The sequence below is a fragment of the Lissotriton helveticus genome, chromosome 11, assembly GCF_964261635.1.
Source record: "Lissotriton helveticus chromosome 11, aLisHel1.1, whole genome shotgun sequence".
Classification (NCBI taxonomy): domain Eukaryota; kingdom Metazoa; phylum Chordata; class Amphibia; order Caudata; family Salamandridae; genus Lissotriton; species Lissotriton helveticus.
Window position 1 is genome coordinate 1,038,701,997 of NC_136072.1, and position 25,090 is coordinate 1,038,727,086.

A 25,090-nucleotide genomic window follows, 5' to 3' on the forward strand; every position below is an offset into this window, starting at 1 on the left:
CCCAAGCTTCGCCGCCAGATTTCCACACCCACAATCTGAAGGAAATGCGATATGGATGAACTGGTCAGGCAGATTTGCGTACGCTTTTCCGCCTCTCCCACTCATTCCACTAGTAGTACGCAAGCTCGGACAACAGTCTCTCAAACTGATACTAGTGGCCCCCACATGGGCACGTCAGCCGTGGTTCACCACACTACTGGATCTCTCACTGGTTCCACATCAAAAATTATAGCTCACGACATCCCTGTTAACACAGAACCATGGAGAAATAAGACACCAGACCCAAACCAACTGAATTTGGCGATCTGGCTCCTGAGATCTTAGAGTTCGGTTACTTAAACCTACCACAAGACTGTATGAACATAATTAAAGAAGCTAGAAGACCCACTACCAGAGCATGTTATGCAGCATAGTGGAAAAGATTTGCAATATACTGTAACAACAATAACATTGATCCACTGATGTTTCCATCCAAAATATCATCTGCTACCTTCTACACCTATAAAGGTCCAAATTGGCTTATTCTTCCAAACGCCTGCATTTAGCAGCAATTGCAGCCTATTTGCAAAATAGACAGCATCTATCTCTCTTCAGAGTACCTGCAATTAAAGCATTTATGGAAGGATTAAAAAGAATAATCCCACCTAGGTTACCACCTGCACCAGTATGGAACCTAAACGTGGTCCTTACAAGACTTATGGGTCCCCCTTTAAGCCTTTACACAAGTCTGAACTGCAATTCCTAACATGGAAAACTGCATTCCTTGTTGCCATCACATCTCTCAGAAGAGTGAGTGAAATACAAGCATTCACAATAGAAGATCAATTTTTTCAAATACATCCTAACAAAGTGGTTCTTAGACCCAATCCAGAATTCCTGCCAAAAGTCATTACTCCTTTTCACCTCAACCAATCAGTAGAGTTGCCAGTGTTTTCAAAAACCGGACTCTGTTGCAGAAAGAGCACTACACACCGTAGATGTTAGAAGAGCTCTACTATACTACACAAGACAAAATCCTTCAGAAAGACAAAACCACTATTTGTATCTTTCTCTCCCCCACGCAAAGGCAATCCCATCTCTAAAGGAGGAATTGCCAGATGGATTGTAAAGTGTATTCAAATATGCTGTCAAAAAGCAAAACGTACACTGACCATTCCTCCTAGAGCGCACTCCACTCGCAAACTAGGAGCCTCTATGGCTTTCTTAGGAAACATACCATTAGAGGACATATGCAAAGCAGCAACATGGTCTACAATACACACCTTCACTAAACACTATTGTGTTGATGTGCAAGCCAAGCAGCAAGCTGCAGTAGGCCAAGCTGTACTTAAAACACTATTTCAGTATGCTGCAACGGATACAAGCGACCACCGCTAGGGGAGACACTGCTGCACAATCGTTGCTAAATGTACAATCGGCAGCTCATATGCCTCGAACGGAATATGCTACTTACCAGTATGCATCTGTTCTTGGCATGTAGAGCTGCAGAGTTGTACATGCCCTCCCGCCTCCCTGGGACTTGTATCCGTTCCAGTACTCATCTTACTTAGATGCACACGCATGGACATCCTTTTCTATTTTCTTCTACTAACTCCATTTCCCATCATGGATGGAGTCGATGACCATGCGCAGTATTGTCCAAGGGAGGAGTCACCTATCTTGTGACTACAAAGACTTCTTCCAAGAAGACGACAACCTGCAATCATCAGAGCCCAACACCAGGTGGCGATCTATTGTTAAATGTACAACTCTGCAGCTCTACATGCCAAGAACAGATGCATACTGGTAAGTAGCATATTCCTTTTTAAACTTTAGGCAATTAAGTGGAAGGACGCTACCTCTTATGAAAGTGAGGAATGATGGAACTTCCTCCTCCACTTATATGAATAAAAAAGAGGAGCCTTGGATGAGCAGGTCTTTGTGTTTGATGTACAAAACTACCGGTCTGCGCCAGTCTACTTCGGTCCGGCTCAGTGTTCACATAGAGGGGGAGGCCAGGGTAGATGTCAGTTGGAGACACAACCTGCGTCGGAGGGGGGTAGAGGTGTTGCCAATGGATTTGGCGCCGGAGGTGTCATATGGTCGACTGTGCTGATCCAGATCCAGGCCTGGATCCCTTGGGCCCTGCAGTGACGGGGCTGAAGCCGCTTGCATCGAAGGCCTTGAGCCCCTCCAGCGAGTGCAGGCTCCAAAGGCAGGCGCGCGCCGTTGAGTCAGGCTGCCCAAAAATAGTGGAGGGCTTCGTGAAAACTGAAGTTGAGCAGGGGTTGCTCCGGCTCCCGGAAAGGGAGGGATGCGGAGTCTGCCCAACAGGCTCTGCAGGCGGAGGCAGATGACTACCATCCGCAGCCCGCGTCAGCCGGGGAGCCACAGTGCTGCTTTGCCTTTTTTTTGTGCTTCGACTTACCCGAATACTTTGAAGAGTGGGAATGGCTCTGCGACCTCCCTCTCGACTGGGATCTCTAGCAGCGAGGAGCAGATCGCTGGGACTCCAGAAGCTTTCAAGACCGCTCCTGCAAAGACTCTGGGGCCATGGCCCGGCAGTCGGAGCACGACTTTGTGTCGTGGTCGCGCTCCAGGCACCAGAGGCACAAAAGATGGGGGTCTGTCAGACATCAGCTTGTGGCAGGAACCACAAGGCTTGAAGCCGAGATGACATCCCTGTGCACCAGGCGTTGTGATGACTCAAAGATTTCAAAGTCTCAAAAAGAATCAAAGTGACTAGGTATCGCTCTCTCTGATCTGCACTGGCTGGCGTGGGAAAAACCTGACGTCCGCGCACACTGGCGGCGTCTAAATAGATACCGCGAAGTAATTTTGGCGACCCCGACGCCAATGACTAACACTGAGTCGACTGACTCCACCTATCGATGTGTAGGGGTACTGCTGAAGAAAAATTCTCTGGATCCAGTCTGACGCCTGGGGGTAATTCGAAGGTGAGGAATCCATAACTAATAGTCTTTCAGATATTTTAATGAGAACTAATGGTTTTCTTTCTCACACCAACTGGAAGGGGAGTCCACATTAACAAAGCAAAGGACAGAAACCCCCCTTCAATTCTGCATTTGTAAGGTCAGGAGCAAATGATCAGCTTACAGTAGTCTTGAAAACGGTTGCCTACTTGTGCTACATCTCCATGTCGAACAGTTGTTTGGAGTTGGAACCAGGGAGAATCCTATTTGACGTTCTTCTGACTTAGTAAGGCAGGGATAGAGGAGGCACAGTTGTGGTGGTGGTTTGAATTCTGTAAAGAGACCCACTTTGTTGAGTGCCCCAGTTGTTGAGCTCGCTGTTCCCAGAGGCTTCAAGATTGCCAGAGCGGACAGGCCCTTGGGCAGAGGGGGTGGATTAGCTGTAATTTTTAAAGAAGGATGGCACTTCACTTCGAGCAATTAGCTGTGGGTGTGGATGGTGAAATTCTCCATTTTTCTCATTAGTCCCCATTTTACTTTGGGAGGGTCACTAATTTTATAGGCCTCCGGGCCACGCTAGTCATTTTATTGACACCTTGGAGGAGTGTATAGTGCCACAGGCCTGGAGCTTTCCAAAGTTTCTTCTGATCGGCGACTTCAACATCCATGTAGATGTCACTGACTCTACTGATGCACGCCGACTGGGGGACATTTTTGAACTAGCACAGCTTAAACAATGGGTGACCTCTCCAACTCATGCAAAAGGGCATCTTTTAGACCTAGTGTGCTCTAACTTCCCCATTAAAGACCTCAATGTTGAAAAGGTTACGTGGTCGGATCACGACCTCGTCAGATTTTCATGGGAGGTGGACAATGGAGGCAGACTTGTCTCTACACTGCCCGTTGCTCACCCCCAGAGAATCAACTTGGCCAGGTTCAGCCAGGAGCTTTCAAAATCCTACCCGAGGCTCACCCCTGAGATTGGTAAGGCGGTTGGTGACTTTGATGGGCGGGTGTTGCGGGCGGCTAATGTGTCTACCAGACATGCCACTGTGTCTAGATGCCGGCATACTCCGTCTCAGCCCTGGTTCTCTCCTGAGCTGAGGGAGTTGAAACTGGGGTGTAAAAAGCTGGAGCGCATCTGGAGGCGTAGGTATAGCTTGGAGGCAAAGGCCGACCTGCGCCTAGCCCAAAAAAACTACTATGCAGCTATTAAATTAGCCAAAGGGAACTATTTTGCAGGATGAATAGCCAAAGCGGAAAATAATAGTAGAGAAATTTTCTCTATAGTTAAAAGTTTTGTATCCCCGGTTGCTGAAGCTACTATATTCCCGTCCTCTGAACAATGGTGTGAAGATCTGTCTGACTTTTTTGTAAATAAAATAGCAAAAATTCAGCGGGACTTGCTTTCCGCACTCCCCGAGGCCTGTTCAGGGGATAGCCTTTCTATCTGGCCAAGTCATTGTGAGACTGAACAACTCTTAAATTTCTCGATGGCTGCGGAAGACTGTCTTGCTTCTCCTTCAATCTCTCAAATCGGGCTCTCCCTCTGACCCCTGTCCTGCTCGGGTACTTTCGGAGGTGGCGAGTATAGTTTGTAGGGATGTTGCTGAAATAGTGAATTTTTCTCTATCTTCGGCAGTGGTCCCTGCAAAGTGGAAACAGGCAAAGCTGTTGCCGCTTTTGAAGAAGCCGGGGCTGGATGTTACTGTTCCTGGGAACTACCGCCCTATATCTCTCCTGCCAGCATTGGACAAAATTTGCGAAAAAGTGGTCTTCCGCCAATTGGAGAGTTTTGTGGAGAAGTCTAATGCTCTGCATCCGGCACAGTCTGGATTCAGGGTGGCCTATAGCACAGACAGCTCTGGTGGAGGTGGCGGAGTCGATTCGAGAATGTTTGGACGGGGGCGGCAGAGCGGTCCTGATTTTGTTGGACCTCTCTGCCGCGTTCGACACCGTCCCCCACGAGCTCCTCCTTGCTAGGCTATCCGCATTTGGCATTGGTGGTAAGGCCCTGGCCTGGCTGTCTTCCTTTCTTTGACAGGACCCAACAGGTCAGGATGCCGCCCTATGCCTCGGAGCCTAAACCGCTTCTTACTGGGGTGCCACAGGGATCCACTCTTAGTCCCCTACTGTTCAACATTTACATCACCCCTCTGGTGTATCTGGCGGAACAGTACGGGGCTAAGATCATAGGGTACGCTGATGACACAGCTGCGCTTTACTTGGCCAGATGAACATCTGGAAACCTCAAAGGTCCAGCTCTGTCTGTCTTCTGTTTTTCGGTGGCTAACCTCGGCTCAGTTAAAATGCAACGAGGATAAATCGGAGGTCCTTTTTTATGGTACCTTCCCCCTTAGTTTTAAAAATTCACTGTGGCCTTCGAACTTTCCTAGCCCTAAGGTGATGGGTGGCCCGGCAAAAAATCTCGGTATATGGTTCGGAGAGGATTTACGATTTGAGGATCATATAAAGAAATTATCCTGGACATGCTTCGCTACCTTGAGATTGTTAAGGCGATTCTTTCCATTACTCCCTAGAGAGGCCAAGGAGACTGTTGCCCGGGCACTCATTTTAGCAAGGTTGGACTATGCGAATGCTCTGTTTAGCGGCATTCCGGCGTATTTGGTCAAGCGCTTGTCGGTGATCCAGAATGCCACTGTCCGTCTCCTTTTTAATGTCCCAAGATGGAAGAGCGTTCGCTCTCATATGTTCAGTCTTCATTGGTTGCCTGTGCCACAGCGCATACTTTTCAAAACCCTGGTGCTCTTTTAGAGCCACTCATGATCAAGGACCTGCCTATTTGAAGAAGAGATTTGCTCTCTATGCTCCCACAAGAGCTCTTAGGTCGTCCTCTCTGTTTAGAATGTCCCTGCCTCGCTTTAAGCGAACTAGATTAGGAGGCCAGTCCATTACGGTAGTGGCAGCACGATCTTGGAACGCTCTTCCCTTTCACCTGCGGTCCATCCAGTGTGTTGCCCTTTTTAAAAAAAAAGTTTGAAAACCTATCTTTTTAGAAGTGTGACTTAAGCTGACTCTTGCTGCTTCTCCTCTGCTCTTTCCCTCGCGCCAGGATACTCTCAAGTAACGGAGTGCGTTATAAAATGAATTATACATACCTACAAACAACTTTGAGTTGGTGATCCAACCCCACTACACCTTTGTCATGCATTATTGACTGTAAATTGATTTTCTCCGCTCCCAATCTAACCTGACTTCAGACATCCATTGTGACTACTGTGCCACCTGAATCACACTTGTCCACATCACAGCTTACCACTTTTGATCTTCCAAGAGTCTGCCTCGGTTCCCCACTATGCTGTGATCCATTTCCTTGTGTCACTCGATTACCCATCCCCATCTTTTCTTGTGTTCTTTGAAACACTTTTTCTTAGGATTTCATTAACTTTTTTTAGCAAAACACTGCCCAACCCTTTTCATTGGCATATACCTCTGTTCAAGCTTTTGCCTATCAGCATCATGCCTGAATTTCATCTGTGGTTGGCGTTTTTTGTAATGTCGCCCAACCACCCCGCCCCCTCACACAAACCCCTCCAGAAAAAAATCCAAAAGGTCTTACTTTGAATGGTGTCTTCTAGAGCAGTCTGTTTCCCTCTAAAGTTTTTTTTTTTTAATGCAGTGTCCCAAGTAGAATTCTGGTTTAACTTGTGACTAGTACACCAATCACCTGCTAGCCATTGAGCCACTAAATTGATGTACCCTTCTTTGTACTGGTCCTACGTTTATGTACTCTAATATCCTCAACCCCACACCCCAGAAAAGGTGACCAGCTCTTCTCCTGTTGGACAGTGTAGGGTTTGTTTGCATTTCGGGTACTGTGACCATGTTAGTCCATTGACTTAGACTGACACAGCTGGGGAGCAGGTGTTTGGAGGGGAAATGTCTGGTATTAATGGTCTGTATCAAAGTGAGGTGGTGCTATTTGGCCCTTTAAAGTCGAACTCAAAAAATATTCTGGGCAATGTATGTCCATATGAAGAAATGTGATAGTCATTATGGTATCTGTCAGACCTCAAAGATCAAACACCCACTCAGTGAGTTCTAGCCAAGACTCCACCCTTGAGTCTCCTCTAAAGATGGTGCTCTTCACCACCAGCGAAGACTCCTCCAAAAAGATGTTGCTGTGGAAATATCCCACCAAAAGAAATGAGAATATTAATATGGGTGGGTGCTACCCACATCCTGGATTAATTTTAACCTAATTGAGGTGAACCCTCAGTCACAATTGACATGAGCTCATCACCTGGTAGCTATGCTGAGCTGACAAGCTTAACTTGGTGAAATGTGTAAAGTACATATGCCATATGAAAACAGTGGTCCTAATGTAAAACAATAAAAATCCCAAACTGACTAAATATAGAGCAAAACTTAAGACCTCTGTGTGCCTCGCTCAACCGTCGCACGTGCAGCCGATGCAATGGATTCTGTATTGGCTGCGTGAGTGAAATGGTTGTGAGGTCAGAGGTGCCCTAATGATGAAATGGTGACACTAGTGCGGTGTTGACTATACCATGACAATCTTGGGTTAATGATTGATGGTTGGCAGTATCTACACCTCAGTGATGTGGTAGTTTGACCACATCCTGAGTAAACCCTTCAAACTGGGGGGGTCTTAACCAGATTGAGAGAAGAAAGTTGTTGGTTATCAAGAATCTTAGTTCGCTGACCACCTTTTTCAATTGAGTGAGGATGGGATAGAAAGGTTTTGTTTTGCAGGAGAGGTGTAACATGCCTTTCTTCCAATTCCTAGGACTGACCTGCAGTGCCGGAAAGGTTGAAGTGCGAAATGATGGGATTGAAAAATAGGCATGATTCAACAGCAAGGTGGTGAACAGATCTCGATTTTGAGTTTTCAAGAATGTCCATTTCACATTGGTTTGAGTAAAGTCTGTACGTTTGTCCTGCACACACTCCCAGCTATCCCTGAAGAATACTTTTCATTTTGGTGAAGCTTTTAGTACTAAAAGCTTGAGTGGTGTGGCTCACTGGTTAGAGGCGGCAGACCCGGAAGCAGAGGACGGCCCAGGACCAGGGTTCAATTCCCGACGCGGCAGGGTCGTAGATCAGGGTCTGCGGACTCGACAATTCTCACCTCTGTGCCTACTCTAACCAGGGATCACACTCGGCAACTCTGGGCATTAGCTTGCCTCATCTCCACAACGGCCCCCCCACATACGCCGGGGATGCCTGGTTTCACCTTGGAGATACCCAGTAGGGACCATCTCACAGGGAAAGCCAGGACTGGTTCCCCAGCGGTCTACAGCGCGGAGATACCCCATGTGGGGTGATTCATGCGCTTTACAAGACCACATTACATTGAAGGTTGACTAAAGGATGGAAAATATTTTGGAGTTTGCTTTTATATTGATGTCCCATTACACTGTCTTGAATCGCACTTACAGAATGTAGGTTCACTTGATAGTTAATCTTAAGTGGGTGGGTGTTTTCTCTTAGTGGTACAAAAGGGGGTGGTGATGGACGGAGCATCAGAATCAATCAAACACTCACACCCAGTCAAACGATCTGGGTTTAATCCATCACCGTTCTTTAGCCCACTCTGCCACCCCAGTTCTGACATGGCTATATGCAAATCAGTCTGACCCTGTGCCTCATGGGAACAGTCCAGCCCGAACTGCCAAGCCACGTCTTCCCTGGACCGGAAACAAGCTTCCGAGGACCGGTTTCTGGCATTCCAGCCGTCTTCAGCCCGGCTTGCTTGAATCCAGTGGCAAAGTGAGCAAGGGACTCACGTCTGAACATACCCTGCCACACTTATTGCGGCCAAAAGCGGTACAAAAGGGGGTGGTGATGGACGGAGCATCTGAATCAATCAAACACTCACACCCAGGCCATTTAGACTCTAATCTACGATTGAACTCCATGTTTTTCAAATCTACAGTGTATCATATTGCTTTTATTGTTTGAATACCTGAAGTGAGTACAGTTGCCCATTTGGTCAAATCCCTGATATCCAAGGTTTGATTTGTGATTAAGGGTAGTGTCCAAGAGGGTTGTGATAACTAAATTGTCCCAGTCATTCTTTGGGTTGTCAGCCAGTGAATTGAATTGAATTGAAAATTCCATGTTCGAGGCATATGGGCTGCAGATGGTACATTTATGAATAGATCGCCATCTGGTGTTGGGCTCGGATGATTGCACTTTGTTTTTCTTCTGGAGAAGTCTTTGTCGTCATAGGTGACTCCTCCTCTCGGTGTTAGTGCGCATGGGCATCGGCTCCATCCTTAGATTGTTTTTTTCCGCCATCGGGTTCGGATGAGGATCGAAGCGCTCCGGACCGACTTCAACAAAGAAGGTTATAACCGGCGCGTATTCCTTTCCAAATCGACGGTAACGTTATCGAACGCGACTTCACTCCATACCGACGCGATTCGAAGGACGACTACTACGAGAAACTCGACGTAGTCCAGCCCGGGGTCCATGGAAAGGACTCCATTCAAAAAATGTCCAACGTGTGGTGCTAAGTTCCCACACAAGGACCTACACGAAGTGTGCAACCTCTGCTTGTCCCCTGAACACGAATCCAGGGACTGTGAGGCCTGTGCAGCGTTCTCGTCAAAGTCAACGATTAGAAACCGTCGAGCCCGAAGACACGAGGTATCGAGAATGCAGTCACAAGCAATCCCGGAGCTGTTCGAGGACCAGCACCCAGAAGAGGAGGAAGAAGAGGCCGACGAGGCGGGGTCAGAAGCGGACGAGTCCGACGTCGAGGAAATCGACGTCCAACAAACCGTGAGTGACGACGTCCCTTTACCGAAAAACAGACCCCGCACGGTGTCGACCCCGCCCTCGAGCCCGGTCAGACAACCGAAAAAAGTTTCCAACGCCCCGCCTTCGAGCCCGGCAACGAAACAGAAACCGAAACACTCGGTCCCCCATCATAGTGGTTCCGGTTCCGATAAACCGACCACATCGACACCGAAGCACCAGGTCAAGGAAAGCTCGAAGTCGAAGCAGTCCATGTCGACACCGAAGCACGCTTCGGCGCCGAAAACACCCTCGACACCGGGGACATCTTCGATACCGAAGAAGTCGGATCCGAACAAAACTTCGGCACCGAAAATACAAATGGACATTTCAAAGAAAAAACACCTTTCGGAACCGAAAACTGCGGTACCGACACAGGAACACGGAACGGATCCTAAACAAAAGACTTTGTTTATTGACCCAAAGACTGGCAAGGTAGTCACAGAACTACCTAAAAAGAGGAAACATGAACATTTGGACGACAAGGCTCATCCAAAGAAGAGAACAATGGGGACGAATACAACTCCTCCCCCTTCTCCCAAACCTCACACACCATCTTAGCCTCTTCCTCACAATAGGCCAGATATTCCTCCCACACGTCCATCTACACCTACAACAGATGGAGAGAGTGACACAGGGGAGGGGGGACACCCTGGGGATGATGACACAATCCCAGAGGAGGCAGACCCATGGGAGGAGTATAATGTGGGATCAGGTAATGATACCGACCTTGAGTCATATCCCTCAAAACCTTCACCTCCTGATGACAATACTGGGTTTGCACAACTCATTACTAGAGCAGCAACATTTCATAAGGTAGACCTACATACAGAACCTCTAGTACAGGACTTCTTATTAGAGACACTACCTACTGCACAAAAAACATCAGGAACACTACCAATGCTAAAAGGCCTTCTCAGTCATACATCAGAGATATTCAAAGACCCAGTGAGGGCTAGGGTATTGAACCCAAGAATTGATAAAAAAATATAGGGCAGCTCCAAAAGACCCAATATACATTAAGGGACAAATTCCTCTAGACTCACTAGTGGTCACAAACGCTCGCAAGAGAGCAAACTCTATCTACAGGAGAAGCGCCACCTCCTGACAAAGAGTCTAAACTAATAAATGCCTCTGGCAAGAGAGTAGCATCTCAAGCGGCAAACAGTTGGCGCATAGCTAATACGCAAGCACTACTTGCAAGGTATGACAGAGCGCATTATGATGAGTTAGAAACACTCATCAAACATCTCCCTAAAGAACATCAAAAGAGAGCTGATCAACTTATACAAGAAGGGAAGTTAATTACTAACACTTCAATAAAGTGCGCCCTAGACGCTGCAGAAACTGCGGCAAGGTCGACAAATACAAGCATCATGTTAAGGAGACATGCATGGCTCAGAGTGTCAGGATTCAAACAAGAGGTACAAACCTCGTTACTTAACCAACCTTTTGATGGGAAAACACTTTTTGGCACAGGGACAGATGAGGCCCTAGAAAAAATGAAAAAGGATACAGAAACGGCTAAATCAATGGGAGCATTGCAACAGCCGACACAAAGAGGTTCCTTTCGTAGATCCACCTATAGAGGAGGATCCAAAAGTACAGGTACAAACCAACAGCAAACCTCTTTTACACCTACATCACCCAGAGGTAATTCTAGAGGTGGATACAGGGGTAACAACAACAAGGGTAGAGGTCGCGGAAACAACAACAACCGCAACTCTCCAACCCCAAAACAGTGACTTCATAGAGCTTCCCCCAGACCATATAACACCGGTAGGGGGACGCCTATCACAGTTCCTACCTGTCTGGGAAAACATCACATCAGACAAGTGGGTAAGACAAATTATCCAACATGGTTATTGCCTAGAACTCACAGCTACCCCACCAAACATCCCCCCCAAACAGCGTCCAATGAAACAAGATCACCTGACACTGTTAAAACACGAAGTAATATCACTGCTAGAAAAGCATGCCATAGAGAAGGTTCCACAGCACCAACAGGGAACAGGAGTATACTCCCTATACTTCCTAATCCCCAAAAAGGACGGGTCTCTAAGGCCAATACTGGACCTAAGACCTCTCAACGCATACATAAATTCGGAACATTTCCACATGGTCACGCTCCAACAAGTACTTCCTTTACTGAAGAAAGGGGACTTTCTTTCTACACTGGATCTAAAAGACGCTTACTTTCATATCCCTATTCACAAAGCCCACAGGAAATACCTCAGGTTTGTGGTAGAAGGACAACATTATCAGTTCAAAGTCCTCCCATTTGGTGTCACGACGGCACCAAGGGTGTTCACAAAATGCCTGGCAGTGGTAGCAGCTCACCTAAGAAGACAACAAATTCATGTCTTCCCATACTTGGACGACTGGCTAATAAAAGCCAGGTCGCAAGAGGAGTGTCTGCAACACACACAAAAGACAATTCAGCTACTACACCAGCTAGGGTTCACGGTGAACTACACAAAGTCACACCTACAACCAAACAAAGTTCAACAATATCTGGGGGCTACCATAGACACAGAAAAAGCCAAAGTGTACCCCAACCCAATCAGAGTCCAAGCAATGCTTACAATCATTCAGAGATTTCAGCCACAACACTCACTAACCGCAAGAGTGTTCATGCAGCTATTAGGCATGATGTCATCCTGCATACTGCTAATACCATATGCAAAACTACAAATGCGTCCGCTACAAGAATGCTTAGCGACACAGTGGAATCAGGCTCAAGGACAGATTACGGATCTGGTGTTGGTAGACGACCGCACACACCGCTCTCTGAAGTGGTGGAACAGAACAAACATTACCAAGGGGCGGTCGTTCCTAGAGCCAATTCCACAGGTGACAATAACAGCAGACGCATCGCTCACCGGATGGGGAGCACATATGGACAAATACACAGTACAAGGAAGGTGGAGTGTGCAGGAAAGAACACTGCACATCAACTATCTAGAACTACTGGCAGTGTTTCTAGCATTGAAAGCCTTCCAGATACATGTTATCCACAAAGCAGTCCTGATCAGAACAGACAACATGACAGCAATGTATTATATTCAAAAACAGGGGGGGACGCACTCTCTCCAATTATCCAGACTAGCACAGGAAATTTGGAGATGGGCCATTCCTCAAAACATCTATCTGTTAGCCGAACACCTACCAGGAGTTCAAAACCAGATAGCAGACATCTTAAGCAGACAGTCGGAACAAATACACGAATGGGAACTGCACCAACAAATACTGCAGCCATTCTTCCAAAGATGGGGACAACCAGAGATAGACCTATTTGCCACTCATCAGAACGCAAAATGCCAAAGCTTCGCGTCCAGGTACCCACATCACCTGTCGCAGGGCAATGCGTTATGGATAAATTGGTCCAACAAATTTGCATACGCTTTTCCCCCTCTCCCACTAATCCCATTAGTGGTCAGGAAACTGCAACAACATTCAATGACCATGATACTAGTAGCACCCACGTGGGCAAGACAGCCGTGGTTCACCACGCTCCTGCAACTCTCACAAGTGCCACATCAAAAGCTACGAATTCTACCCATGCACCTTACACAGAACCATGGAGAAATAATGCACCCAGATCCAACTCAATTGAACTTAGCGATCTGGCTCCTGAAATCCTAGAATTTGGGTACTTAGATCTCCCCCCAAATTGCATGGAAATAATTAAACAAGCGAGACGTCCAACCACCAGAGCATGCTATGCAGCTAAGTGGAAGAGGTTTGCTATACACTGTACTAATAACAATATCAACCCTCTAGACGTATCAACAAGGGAGATTATTTGCTACTTGTTACACTTACAGCAATGTAATCTAGCGTACACATCTATCAGAGTACATCTAGCAGCTATAGCAGCATACCTACAAAACAGGCAGCGCATATCACTGTTCAGAGTACCAGCGATAAAAGCATTCATGGAAGGTCTTAAAAGAGTCATTCCACCAAGATTACCACCTTCCCCAGTCTGGAACCTCAACGTAGTACTCACCAGACTAATGGGGCCACCCTTCGAACCTATGCATAGGTGCGAAATACAATTCCTTACATGGAAGGTGGCATTCCTTATAGCCATTACCTCACTCAGAAGAGTAAGCGAGTTACAGGCATTAACAATACAAGAACCATTCCTACAGATACACCAGAATAAAGTGGTTCTTAGAACAAACCCAAAGTTCTTGCCTAGAGTAATTTCAGCATTCCACATCAATCAGCCAGTGGAATTACCAGTCTTCTTTCCAAAGCCACAGACGGTGGCAGAAAGGGCTCTACATACACTAGATGTTAAAAGAGCCATTTTGTACTACATAGAAAGAACACAAGACTTCAGGAAAACTAAACAACTATTTGTAGCATTTTCCCCAACACATAAGGGCAATCCTATCTCTAAAGCAGGCATCGCAAGATGGATTGTAAGATGTATACAAATATGTTACATTAAAGCAAAGAGAACATTAACTGTTCCTCCTAGAGCTCATTCCACAAGAAAACTAGGAGCATCTATGGCATTCTTAGGGAACATTCCCCTAGATGACATATGTAGAGCAGCAACTTGGTCTACACCACATACATTCACAAAGCACTACTGTGTTGATGTACAGGCTGCACAACAAGCCAGAGTGGGCCAAGCTGTATTAAAAACTCTATTTCAGACAGTTGCGACAGACACTGGTGACCACCGCTAGGGTGGTAACTGCTGTACAATCTATTCATAAATGTACCATCTGCAGCCCATATGCCTCGAACGGAATATGCTACTTACCAGTATGCATCTGTTCTTGGCATAGAGGGCTGCAGAGTGGTACATGCCCTCCCTGCCTCCCCGGAAACCTGTGTCTGTCCCAACATTATCTTATTTAGATACATTTACATGGGCATATCTTTATGTACTACACTACACTACTCCATCTAACCCTACTATGGCAAAACAATCTAAGGATGGAGCCGATGCCCATGCGCACTAACACCGAGAGGAGGAGTCACCTATGACGACAAAGACTTCTCCAGAAGAAAAACAAAGTGCAATCATCCGAGCCCAACACCAGATGGCGATCTATTCATAAATGTACCACTCTGCAGCCCTCTATGCCAAGAACAGATGCATACTGGTAAGTAGCATATTCCTTATATAGCGCATAACCACCCGAAGGCCTCGCAGCGCTAGGGACTGAATTCTGTGTGCGACTGCAGGGAAGGATTAATGCGCTTTTGAGAACAGATGGGTTTTCAATTCTCTCCTAAATGACATCAGGTTGCTGTTTTTCCTGAGGGACAGGGGCAGGGAGTTCCATGCCTTCGCCGCTGAATAGGTGAAGGAGCGGCCGCCCCATCGGGCTCTCTTGATTTTTACTTTGGTTGCCAGGTGCAGTGAAGCTGAACGTAGGGTTCTAAGTGGCACATATGGCGGTATTAGAGGGTACAGTACTGCCGGGCCAGTTTGATGAAGGGATTTGTGCAGGATGCACATGGCCTTGAATAATGTTCTTGAGGCCACTGGAAGCCAGTGAAGCTCCTTTAGGGCGGTTCTCGCCGACTGCCAGCGAGAGATATTAAACAGTAGGCGGGCGGCGCAGTTTTGAGTGACCTGAAGTTTTTTTGTCACTGTTGCCGGGGCCCCAAGATATAAAACCTTTCCGTAGTCCAGGCGGGAGAGAATCAGGGCCTGGACCATGACCCTCCTCGCCTGGAATGGGAGCAGAGGGAGCACTTTCCGGAGCATTTTCATTAGCCCCACGCATACAGAGGCAGTGATAGTAGCTTGGGACGAGAAGTCTAGCGCTCTGTCCAACCAGACTCCCAGACTCTTTATCTGCTCTTTAGGAGGGGGGGGGGGGGGGAGTACCGAGACACAGAGGCCAATCATCCAGGAAGGAGGTAGGGGAGGAATTACCAAGCACCATGATCTCGGTCTTCTCCCCATTGAGCTTGAGGTGGGAGAGTTGCATCCACCCAGCTACAGCCTCTAGACATGGACCCAAAGTGTTCGACGAACCCCCCTCGTGGTCCAAAGAGACCACGAGTTGAGTGTCGTCTGCGTAGGTGACAATCCGCACACCAAAGGGGAGAACGATCTTCTCCAGAGGCTGCATATAGACATTAAACAGCGTGGGGCTCAGGGAGGAGCCCTGAGGAACCCCACAGCTGAGAAGATGTTTTGATGATGTCACCTCGCCTTCAAATACCTGGAAGAAGCGTTCCTCCAAGAAGGTCAGCCACAACAGGGCCGCGCCCGACACTCCCAAGCCACTCAAGCGATGTAATAATGTGGCATGGTTCACAGTGTCGAACGCGGCACTGAGGTCCAAGAGAATGATAGCTGTTTTACCACCTTGGTCCATTATGGCTCTGGCTGCCTCCGTGACCGCTAAAAGAGCGTCCTCACAACCAAAGGAAGACCTAGTAAGATTGATTTTAGACTTTTCCAATGAATCGAAACAAATCACGAAAATGTTGAGGAAAAAAATGAAATTGGAACAAGATTTGTCCAAATGTTTGAGTCTCCTATGAAAAGGGCAGATTAGTTATGAGATGGTGAAGAATTGTGAAACCTCCCCACCCCCATCTGCACTGGTACTCATACCAATCTGTATTTTAGAGAAGTGACCGACTAATCCCACAATTCCAACCCAGGCAGAAATGGGGTAATGGTGAAATAAAATGTAATTGGTAAGGCTGGTTTAAACCGAATTCCACAGCAAAGGTGAAAATCGGATAACATGTTTTGGTTGCCAAAATTTCCTTTTTGATTTCAGAGAAGGATGTCCTTTAAGTTGGGAAATGAGAAATCCCTTTGACTTTAATGTGCTGCAGCATTCACTCAGACAGGCATACGACTGTTGCAGGAAGACCTGTTGAAGATATTAATCATTAATTGTGGGCTGGATAATTTTCCCATGCTTTCTGCTGCAAAGGGGTCTCAGAAATACTAGGAGTAGACTGCTTGCTTACTGGAGACCTAAGACTTGGTGGCTTAGTCATCAGCCAGCTTCAGCTGCATGGTTTGCAGCAGACTCCAGTGCTACACACGTGTGTACTGTCTGATGGGTCTAAAGGGCTGGAATACATTTATTGGTGTTTTTATAAAGTGCAAACCTTACCAAAGGGTATCCGTAATCTACATATGACAAACTAAGATCTGATGCATAAAAATAACTTCTAATAACGTTTAAGAACCTCAGTCTATAGTATTCACTAAGTTAAGACCAACTTAATTCTTTATGCTTCATTGGAATAGTTTCTCAGGGTATTCTTCCGTGATCCTGCTTTGCACCGATTCAGTTTCAGGAACCCAAAGGAGACTATTTGTGTGGGTTACACTGTGAATTTTGTGCTTCAGCATTGTATTGGTCACTGAAGTGGCCAATAAGTCCAAGGGACGAGTTAATTCCTAACTTGAGTTTGGAGGGGGGAGGATGCATCCCCTGCAAGGGGAGCCAAAGTAGGGGGACCTCACCTCCTAACATTCGCAAGTCCAACACCCTGTGTTCGTTGCAGCCATGAAATGTCAAACCCACACATTAATTGGTAGAGCTATTCTAGCTGTAGGAATATCCATAAAGATTGCTGATCAATAAACAAAACTTTAATTATATGCTTATTTATTTGGGCTGGCATTACTTCTGTTTAGTTACCCCTCTCCGGTTCAAGAACTACTTTTTCCCTTTTTGAGATGGGGAATCTTGTGTTTAACCCTTAAAATAGGGCACACTGTTCCACTGCCTAATATCATTTTGAATGCCTTGGTACTTTCAGTAGTGTATCCATTAGTTAACTATATTCACTGTTTATCTTCTGATTTCTATCCAGTGGATGTCACTGTGGTCTGCCATTTGGTTCCGTCTTATCCATCTATTATCAGACAATTTCCTAACTTCCTTCCTCTGCTAATCTTCTAGAAAATCTAGTTACTGCCGATTTTGTTGTTTCTTGAATCCTAATTGGACACTTTCCCTCAAGCTCGATTGAAAAGCAGCTTGCAATGCCCTTCTGAATAAGCTCAGGAGTGACTGTGCCACAACAACCTTATTTTAGTTTCTGAGCATTCAGAATATTAACATGGCCAGAATGAGTAATTTTAGGTTTCTTTGGAAGGTCTTTTTACTTCCTTTCTATGAAGCCTATTGCCAGTGGTGCCTGTCATTAGTCATTCTACTGGTCTTGTCAATTTGTTTTTTTATTTCAGACCTATTCAGTCTGCATAGTCTTACCAAAGTGTTGTAGCAGTAAAAAAAAATCGTATTGCCATATCTATATGCCATAATTGATATGAGCTGAATACCAGCAGTGCGAATCTATTAAGGATGGCTCTCCCACTATCTGAAGAATTTTTTGATCTGTAAGCCTGTTTAGATCCAGGTCTCTTCTAAGAACATAGGTTTCTGAGACCACTTGGTCCCGTATGACTGGGAACTCTGGCAGCCTGGTGTTTTCCTTCTACAGATTTCGAGCATTAATTTGTGTAATACAGTTTATTTAAACTTAATTTAGGAAACTATTATGGTTGCTTGCTTATCTTATCCGGCAACTTTAACATTTTGCGCAGAGAAGCTGCCAGTCTACAGTGTTTTGTAGCCAATATTTCCCCATCTTTCCTTCCTGGAAGTACGGATAATCAATACAATTCAGGGGGCTTTTTAGGGCTTGGCCTACGTCACCACTTCGTCAGAAGTGGGGCGGAGCTCCGAGCCGTATTAAGGGGCTCAATCGTGAAGTAAAAATTCCTCCGTGCGCGAGAATTTTTCGTGGTGTTGTGCCATCTGCATGGTCATTGGTCCTCTGACGGCTGTGTTTTTGTAAGTGTTCACGCAATAGGCCCTAGGAATTTTTCCTCTATTGACTTCCTGCATTTTCCGTACTTACATGCGCATGAGAATGCCATAAATTCCCAATTACCAGATGTCAGGGTCCGTTCGCGCATTCACGACTCTGTAGTTATCTTGAGCTGTGTGTGCGCGCGCATGCTGTCTCCCCGTCCAGGAGAATGCCATAAATTCTCAATTAGCAGCTGTCAGAGGTGCCGGTAATTGAAGGCAGATGCTTATTTTTCAATGCTGCTTTATTGCCGTCGCACGTATTTATATATTAACATGCCGATTCTTAGTAAAGTACATGTCAAAGGCTAAGAAAAGTAGGTTATTGCAGTGAACTATATTAATGGCAAACCCTTGGTTACAGGACATAAGGATTATTATAGTGTGAGTGGTGAGTGCCGAGTGGGGAGTGCCGGGTGAACAATTCCAATCCAAACCACATAATTCCATTACACACCACATGCATACACTCCATAACACATGGCTTAAATACATTGCCATTTACAATGCCATTAGCTCTAACACAAATAAATCCGAGACCTATTGCATTTCCAATGCTTGTTTTCATATGCAAAGGCAGGTTGAGGTCATACCCAACCTAGTTCATTTGATCTAGTCCAACCATCAGCTCAGTTCAGTGCTATTTTTTTCACGATCGTAAATAAAGTTAGTATAGTTGGTTGATCTACTTTACAAAGCTTTCAAACTTCTTTATAGTTTGAGAAATGCCAAACATTTTGCAAATGTTTAAAGTTGGATTTGTTTTTATTCCCCTTAGCCGCTCACTTAACTGTCCGGATATGCTAGTGTCCTGTTTAAATAAGACTTCTACAGATAACTTTATTACAGCTTCTGTAAACAGCATATTATCTGTGTTGTAGTTAATCTCTAAACAAATGTAATTAGACCTAAAAAGAATCAAACACTAACTTTAGGTCTGAATGTTTTGGGGAACAGTGACAAAACAGTCTGGTTAAATGGCATTTTGCTGGTGAATCTTGCGTCTGGTAAAGTTCAGGTAGGTTGGAGCAACTTGGTATCTCCCCCAGATGGTCTCTCCCCCAGATGGTCAAAATGCAGACACCCTGCGCTCCCCCCCCCCCCCCGCCCCCCCCTTTGCCTTATATAATTTGTGCTCTCATTCTTAGTTGGGGAAGCCTCAAATCTAAGGTAACTAGAAAGACCTTTTATTGCAGGTAAATATAGATTTAATTGTGTTTATAAACTGCATGAATGTTTTTCAAAATTGCGAGGACTCTGGTGTTGCAATACGTAACTGTATGTGTTTGGTCCCTAAGAAGAATCACAGGAGTCCATCTACCATAAGATGCAGGATTCACTTTGCTTTTATCAGATGTGGTCTAGAAACTAGAGCAACACTTTCTCATGGTTCTGAGAATCTTATGCTACAGTACTACTGTGAAATTACATACACAGCTTTTCAGGCTGTAGTTTATCCTATATTGCTTTTTATTCTAGGTAAAAGAAGGTACAATATAAAGTTATGGAAAACTTTTACAGACTGCTTCAACTGTTTGCCAATTGCAGCTATTGTAGATGAGAAGATCTTCTGTTGTCATGGTGGTAAGTGCTCCATTTTCACTTAATGCACTGTACACAACTGCACAAATACAGGTAAAGAAGCGTTCAACTCTCTCCATTGCAGCCACATCCATAGCCTATATCCTTTTATCAGCTTTTGAGTAGGGAAATACATTTCCAAATTGAGGTCACCAAATATATAGTCCACCAAATTGTTTACTTAAATATGCTAGAATACTGTGTTGGCTACAAGGGTTGATGCATAGTGGGTGCTTATAAGCTAGAAATGACTAAACTAATTGATGCAGCGTTTAGGACTCCGCTTGATTAGAAGGAATCAATACCACTTGTAAGTTTAAGTTCACAGCACTGTACATGCCTTAAGCCTGTGCCACTTTAGTAACACTCTCCTAGTTGAGCAAAACCGGAAAACCCAAGTCTAAACCTACTTCTGAAAACCTTTCCTTAGGGTTTCTAATGCCTCTGCTAAATGTTGGTTTATTTTGCTGCCATGGAAATAATCTTTTAAGACCTTTGTAAAGCCTGTAGCCAATTGAGCATTTATACATATGATCCTCCCAGAACGTTTATGTTCGAGGCACATGTGCTGTAGGTGCAAATGCTTTGCATACTCCTGCCATCTAGTATTGGGTACAGATGTTTGCAAGTCTTCCTTTGAAGAAGTCTGAGTCACGAGGTAAGGTGACTGTGCATGCAGCATTGATTCCATTGTTTTTTTCTGTCCACCATCTGGTTCGTACTTGTATTGTCACTACAGTTAAGACTATCTCCCCCCCCCCCCCAAAAAAAAACTGTTGACTCCTATGAAGCCCACCAAACCCGTGACATGACTATAATGTAGACCCTTCAGGAGACAGATCCTGATCTCTATCCTGCAAAACCTTCACTTCCTGATGACACCATTTCGGGACTTAAAAGCCAGAGCAGCTACATGCCATGGGGTCACATTACATAAAGCAGCCTTAGGCTTTTTTTTAAACATTAGGGGCTTCACAAAATATCAGTGTCTCCATGATAAAAGGCATTGTGTCATGCAGAGAATATTTTTAAGGACCCTGCATGGGCACGCATTATAACTCCTAGGGTTGACAAACCATACAAACCCTCACCATCTGACCCAATTTTTAATGGAGGCCAGCTTACACCAGATTCTTTAGCAGTGTGTAATCCTTGTAAAACAATTCACAAGCATCAGCTGATGCACCACCTCCAGACAAAGATTCTAAATGAAATGTATGCCCCAGGCGAGAGTGGCTGCTCAATCAGCCAATTACAATAAAATAACAATCTTAAATGCTCCTTTTGGTCTTTTTCAGTCCACAAGTGGATGAAACACTAGAAAAGATGAAAGGATAAAGTGTCAAAATCAATGTCAGCACTTCAAACCTTTAATGGAGGTTCCTTTCGTTACTCATTCTATAGAGGAGGTTCGAAAACTACAATCACAGATGCCTCCCATCTTCATACAGGCCCCAAACTCAATCCTTCTCCTCTAGAGGATTTTAGAGATGGATATAGAGTCAGCAGGTCTAAAGGTAGAGGTAAACGCACACCAACCCGTACCTCCATCTCCAGACAAGCAGTGACTCGTAAAAGTCCCTCCTCCCCCCTACCATCTTACACCTGTCGGGGGACATCTACAATAGTTTCTTCCCGCTTGGCAATCAATAACCTCAGACAAGTGGGTTTTGGACATTATCCAACATGGTTATTGCATGGTGCCTGCCAGCAATCCTTCCAGTATCCCACCTCAGTCGCAGGCTCTCTGGAGCACCAATTGCTCAAACAAGAAGTACAGGCTATTTTAACAAAAGGAGCTATAGAACTAGTACAAATGCTACATCAAAAGTCAGTGGTTTATTCACTTTACTTCCTAATACCCCCCAAAAGGACTGGTCTCTATGGCCAATTTTCGATCTCGGTCCTTCAAACCTTTACATAGTATTGGAACACTTCCATATGGTTGCACTTCAAGTGCTTCCATTATTGCAATAAGGCTACTTGTCAATACGACTTGAACACATATTTTTCCATCCCTGTTCACCCAGTGTATCGCACATATATCAGATTTGTGATAGCAGGAACACATTATCAATTCAAATTGCTCCCATGTGAAGTCACTACTGCACCCATAGTATTAACCTAAAGCTTAGTATAAAATTGCTCTTTTTGCATGTTTGCCCCACTTTTTGCTACAACCCCCTGTCCTGGCATAGGTCAGCCACCGCTCTAGCTGGGTGCACCTCACCAGTGGTGGGGGTACATGTGCATGAGCCCTGTACCCCTACTGTGTCTAAGCCAATTCTTAGACTTAAGCGCAGTAATGCCATTAAAAATATATGGAGTTTGTCATTACGAACTCCACAGCACCATAATGGCTATACTGAAAACTGGGAAGTTTGGTATCCAGCTTCTCAGCATATTAAACTAACACTGCCAGTCTGGGATTTAATTACAAATGCACACGGAGGGCATCTTGGAGGTGCATCCTGAAAAACGCCAAGTCTGGTAGAGGCAGCTGGTGAGCAGCCACTCAGCCTGGACACTAGACCTGTTTCTGGACCCCTGGGTCGAGAGCCTTCTGCTCTCTGGTCTGAAACAAAGCACATCTTGGGACGAGGTGCCAAGCCTCCTCCCCCAGGATGGGCAGGGTCCACAAAGTAGAAGCTTCAAAGGCTTGCCGCCTTTGTGAGCTTCCCCAGATCTTTGCGAGCTTCCCCAGGTCTTTGCTGCTTCCAGCACCTGGCCACCACTGGTTCTGACCCCCACTTTGTGCGGGAAAACAGTGAGGAAGGGAGGTGTGCCCGCATATGCGAATCCCACCCCTCAGGTGGGGAGGGGTGCAGCTAACCAGTGTGGCATATGCCCCCTCCCACTGGAGGGTGGCATAATAAGGTTTGTACCCACCCCAAGGAAGTGACCCATTAGTCCCAACCTTTACATACCTGTAAAACTCTAATTCTAGTATTTAGGGTCAACCCCAAAACTTGCCTTAGACAAGAAGGACCAAGAAAGGAAGAGGGACCGAAGAAGCTTTGCTAAAGCGAAGAGGACGCCCACTGACTTGGCCCCAGCCCTACCGGCCAGTCCCACCTCAAACCTGCAGATGGTAAATCCCTGTGTCCTGCAGCCAGCAACCTCTAGAACCCTGAGGACCTACCCTGCCTTCCACAAGAAAGACAGTCTCCCGTGAGCCCCAGATTTGCTCACCAGCAGACTCTGGCTCCAGCCAAATACGCGAGTCTGCACCAGACTCCCACGGCCCGAGTTAAGTGTCCCAACACCTCGAGGAGGTCTCCCCTGCTATCCTGGTGATCTGACCTGTGGGAAAGTGCACTCTTTCTTGCATGGTATGCCCCCCACTGTTTGCTGAATTGCTTATGTTCTTTGACTGAGTGTGCTTTGGGTGCTGCTAATCAGGTACCCAGGGCCTATGTTCCTTCCCTAAAACTGCTTTGAAGCCTAAACCCAATTGGCACCTCTGGCCATATGTCAACCCCTGGTAAATGGTACAACAGGTACCCAGGGCACTGTGACCAGAGAAGGCCTCAAAGGGTTGCAGCACTTATTGTGCCACCCTTAGAGGCCCTGTACCCTGACACTCACCACTGCCTTTACAGGCTGCGTGTCTTTGTGCAGAACAAAGTGAAGGGCGACATGGCACACATCCCTGTGTGCCATGCCCACAAACCACTGCCTTGGCATACATCAGTCACCCCTCTAGCTGGTTGCCCTATGCCAGTGATGAAGGGTTCGGGTGCATGAGCCCTGTACCCCTACAGTACCCAAGTTCATTCCTGGGCACTGTGTGCAGTGCTGCCATTAAGAGTATATGGTTCTGGGAGTTTGTCATTACGAACTCCACAGCACCGTAATGGCTACACTGAAGACTGGGAAGTTTGGTATCAAACTTCTCAGCACATTAAACCCACACTGATGCTAGTGTGGGATTTAATGTAAAATGCACCACAGAGGGCATTTTGGAGATGGCCGCTGAAACTCTACCAACTTCTAGTGACCTTACTGAATGGCTGCTTAGTCTGACACCACCAGACATGTTTCTGGACCCCTGGGTCGAGAGCTGCTGCTCTCAGGGGCCTGAAACAATGCACATCCTGGGACGAGTTGACAAGCCTCCTCCAGGATGGGCAGGGTTCACGAAGGAGAAGCTTCAAAGGCATGCCACGTTTTCGAGCCTCTCCAGACCATTTGCGTCTTTCAGCAGCTGGTCCTCACTGGTTCTAGCCCCCACTTTCGGTGGGGGAACCAGCGGGAAAAACAAGTGAGGAAGAGGTGTGCCCACCTCTGCCAACTCCACCCCTAAGGTGGGTGAGGTAAGGTGAAGCACAACCTCGAGTCCCAGCCATTTTGAGGATGGGGGGGGGACCCAGTCGACCAGGCTCCACCCCCTCCCACTGGAGAGTGGCGGTATAGGGGGTGTACCCACCCCAGGGAAGGGACCCATTGGTCCCTGCCATTTACCTACCTGTAACGCCCCTAAATTTAGTCTTTAGGAGCACCCTGAACCTTCCTTCCTCAGATCAAGAAACAACAAGAAAAGATGAGGACGAATAGCCGTGTGGAGCAACAAGAGGACGACGCCCACTGACCTGCCCTACAGGCCGGTCTCCCCTCGAACCTGCTCCTGCGAAATCCCGGTGTCCTGCAGCCAGCAACCTCAAAAACCCTGGAGGGCCTGCTTGCCTGCCTTCACTTCAAAGACTGAATCTCCCGTGAACACCGGACTTGTTTAAACTGCAGCTTCTGGTGCCAACCACAATCTGAGAATTCAGCCCACTCTGCACCTGCCAAACGTGGCCCTAGTGGAAATACCACTAGGAGGTCCCCCTGGCGATCCTGACCCGAGATCCGGCGACCCCTGACCTGCCTCCAGACTACGCCTGCAGCTTCATTCCAGAGGACCCCCCCCTACCGTTACCGAGCGGGTAAGAGAATCCGATGTCCCAAGGCACCCCTGCACCTGACTCCCCACAGCCT

At 46.4% G+C, this 25,090-nt stretch overlaps 1 protein-coding gene across 1 annotated transcript in view; it reads left to right on the forward strand.

Annotated features, from left to right (window-relative positions):
* Positions 1–25,090, forward strand: part of PPP1CC (protein phosphatase 1 catalytic subunit gamma) — a 309,686-nt gene that overhangs the window by 146,048 nt on the left and 138,548 nt on the right. Inside the window, exon 4 of the mRNA XM_078667475.1 lies at positions 20,009–20,113. Coding sequence (XP_078523601.1) covers positions 20,009–20,113 — 105 coding nt within the window. The remainder of the gene's footprint in view (positions 1–20,008; positions 20,114–25,090) is intronic.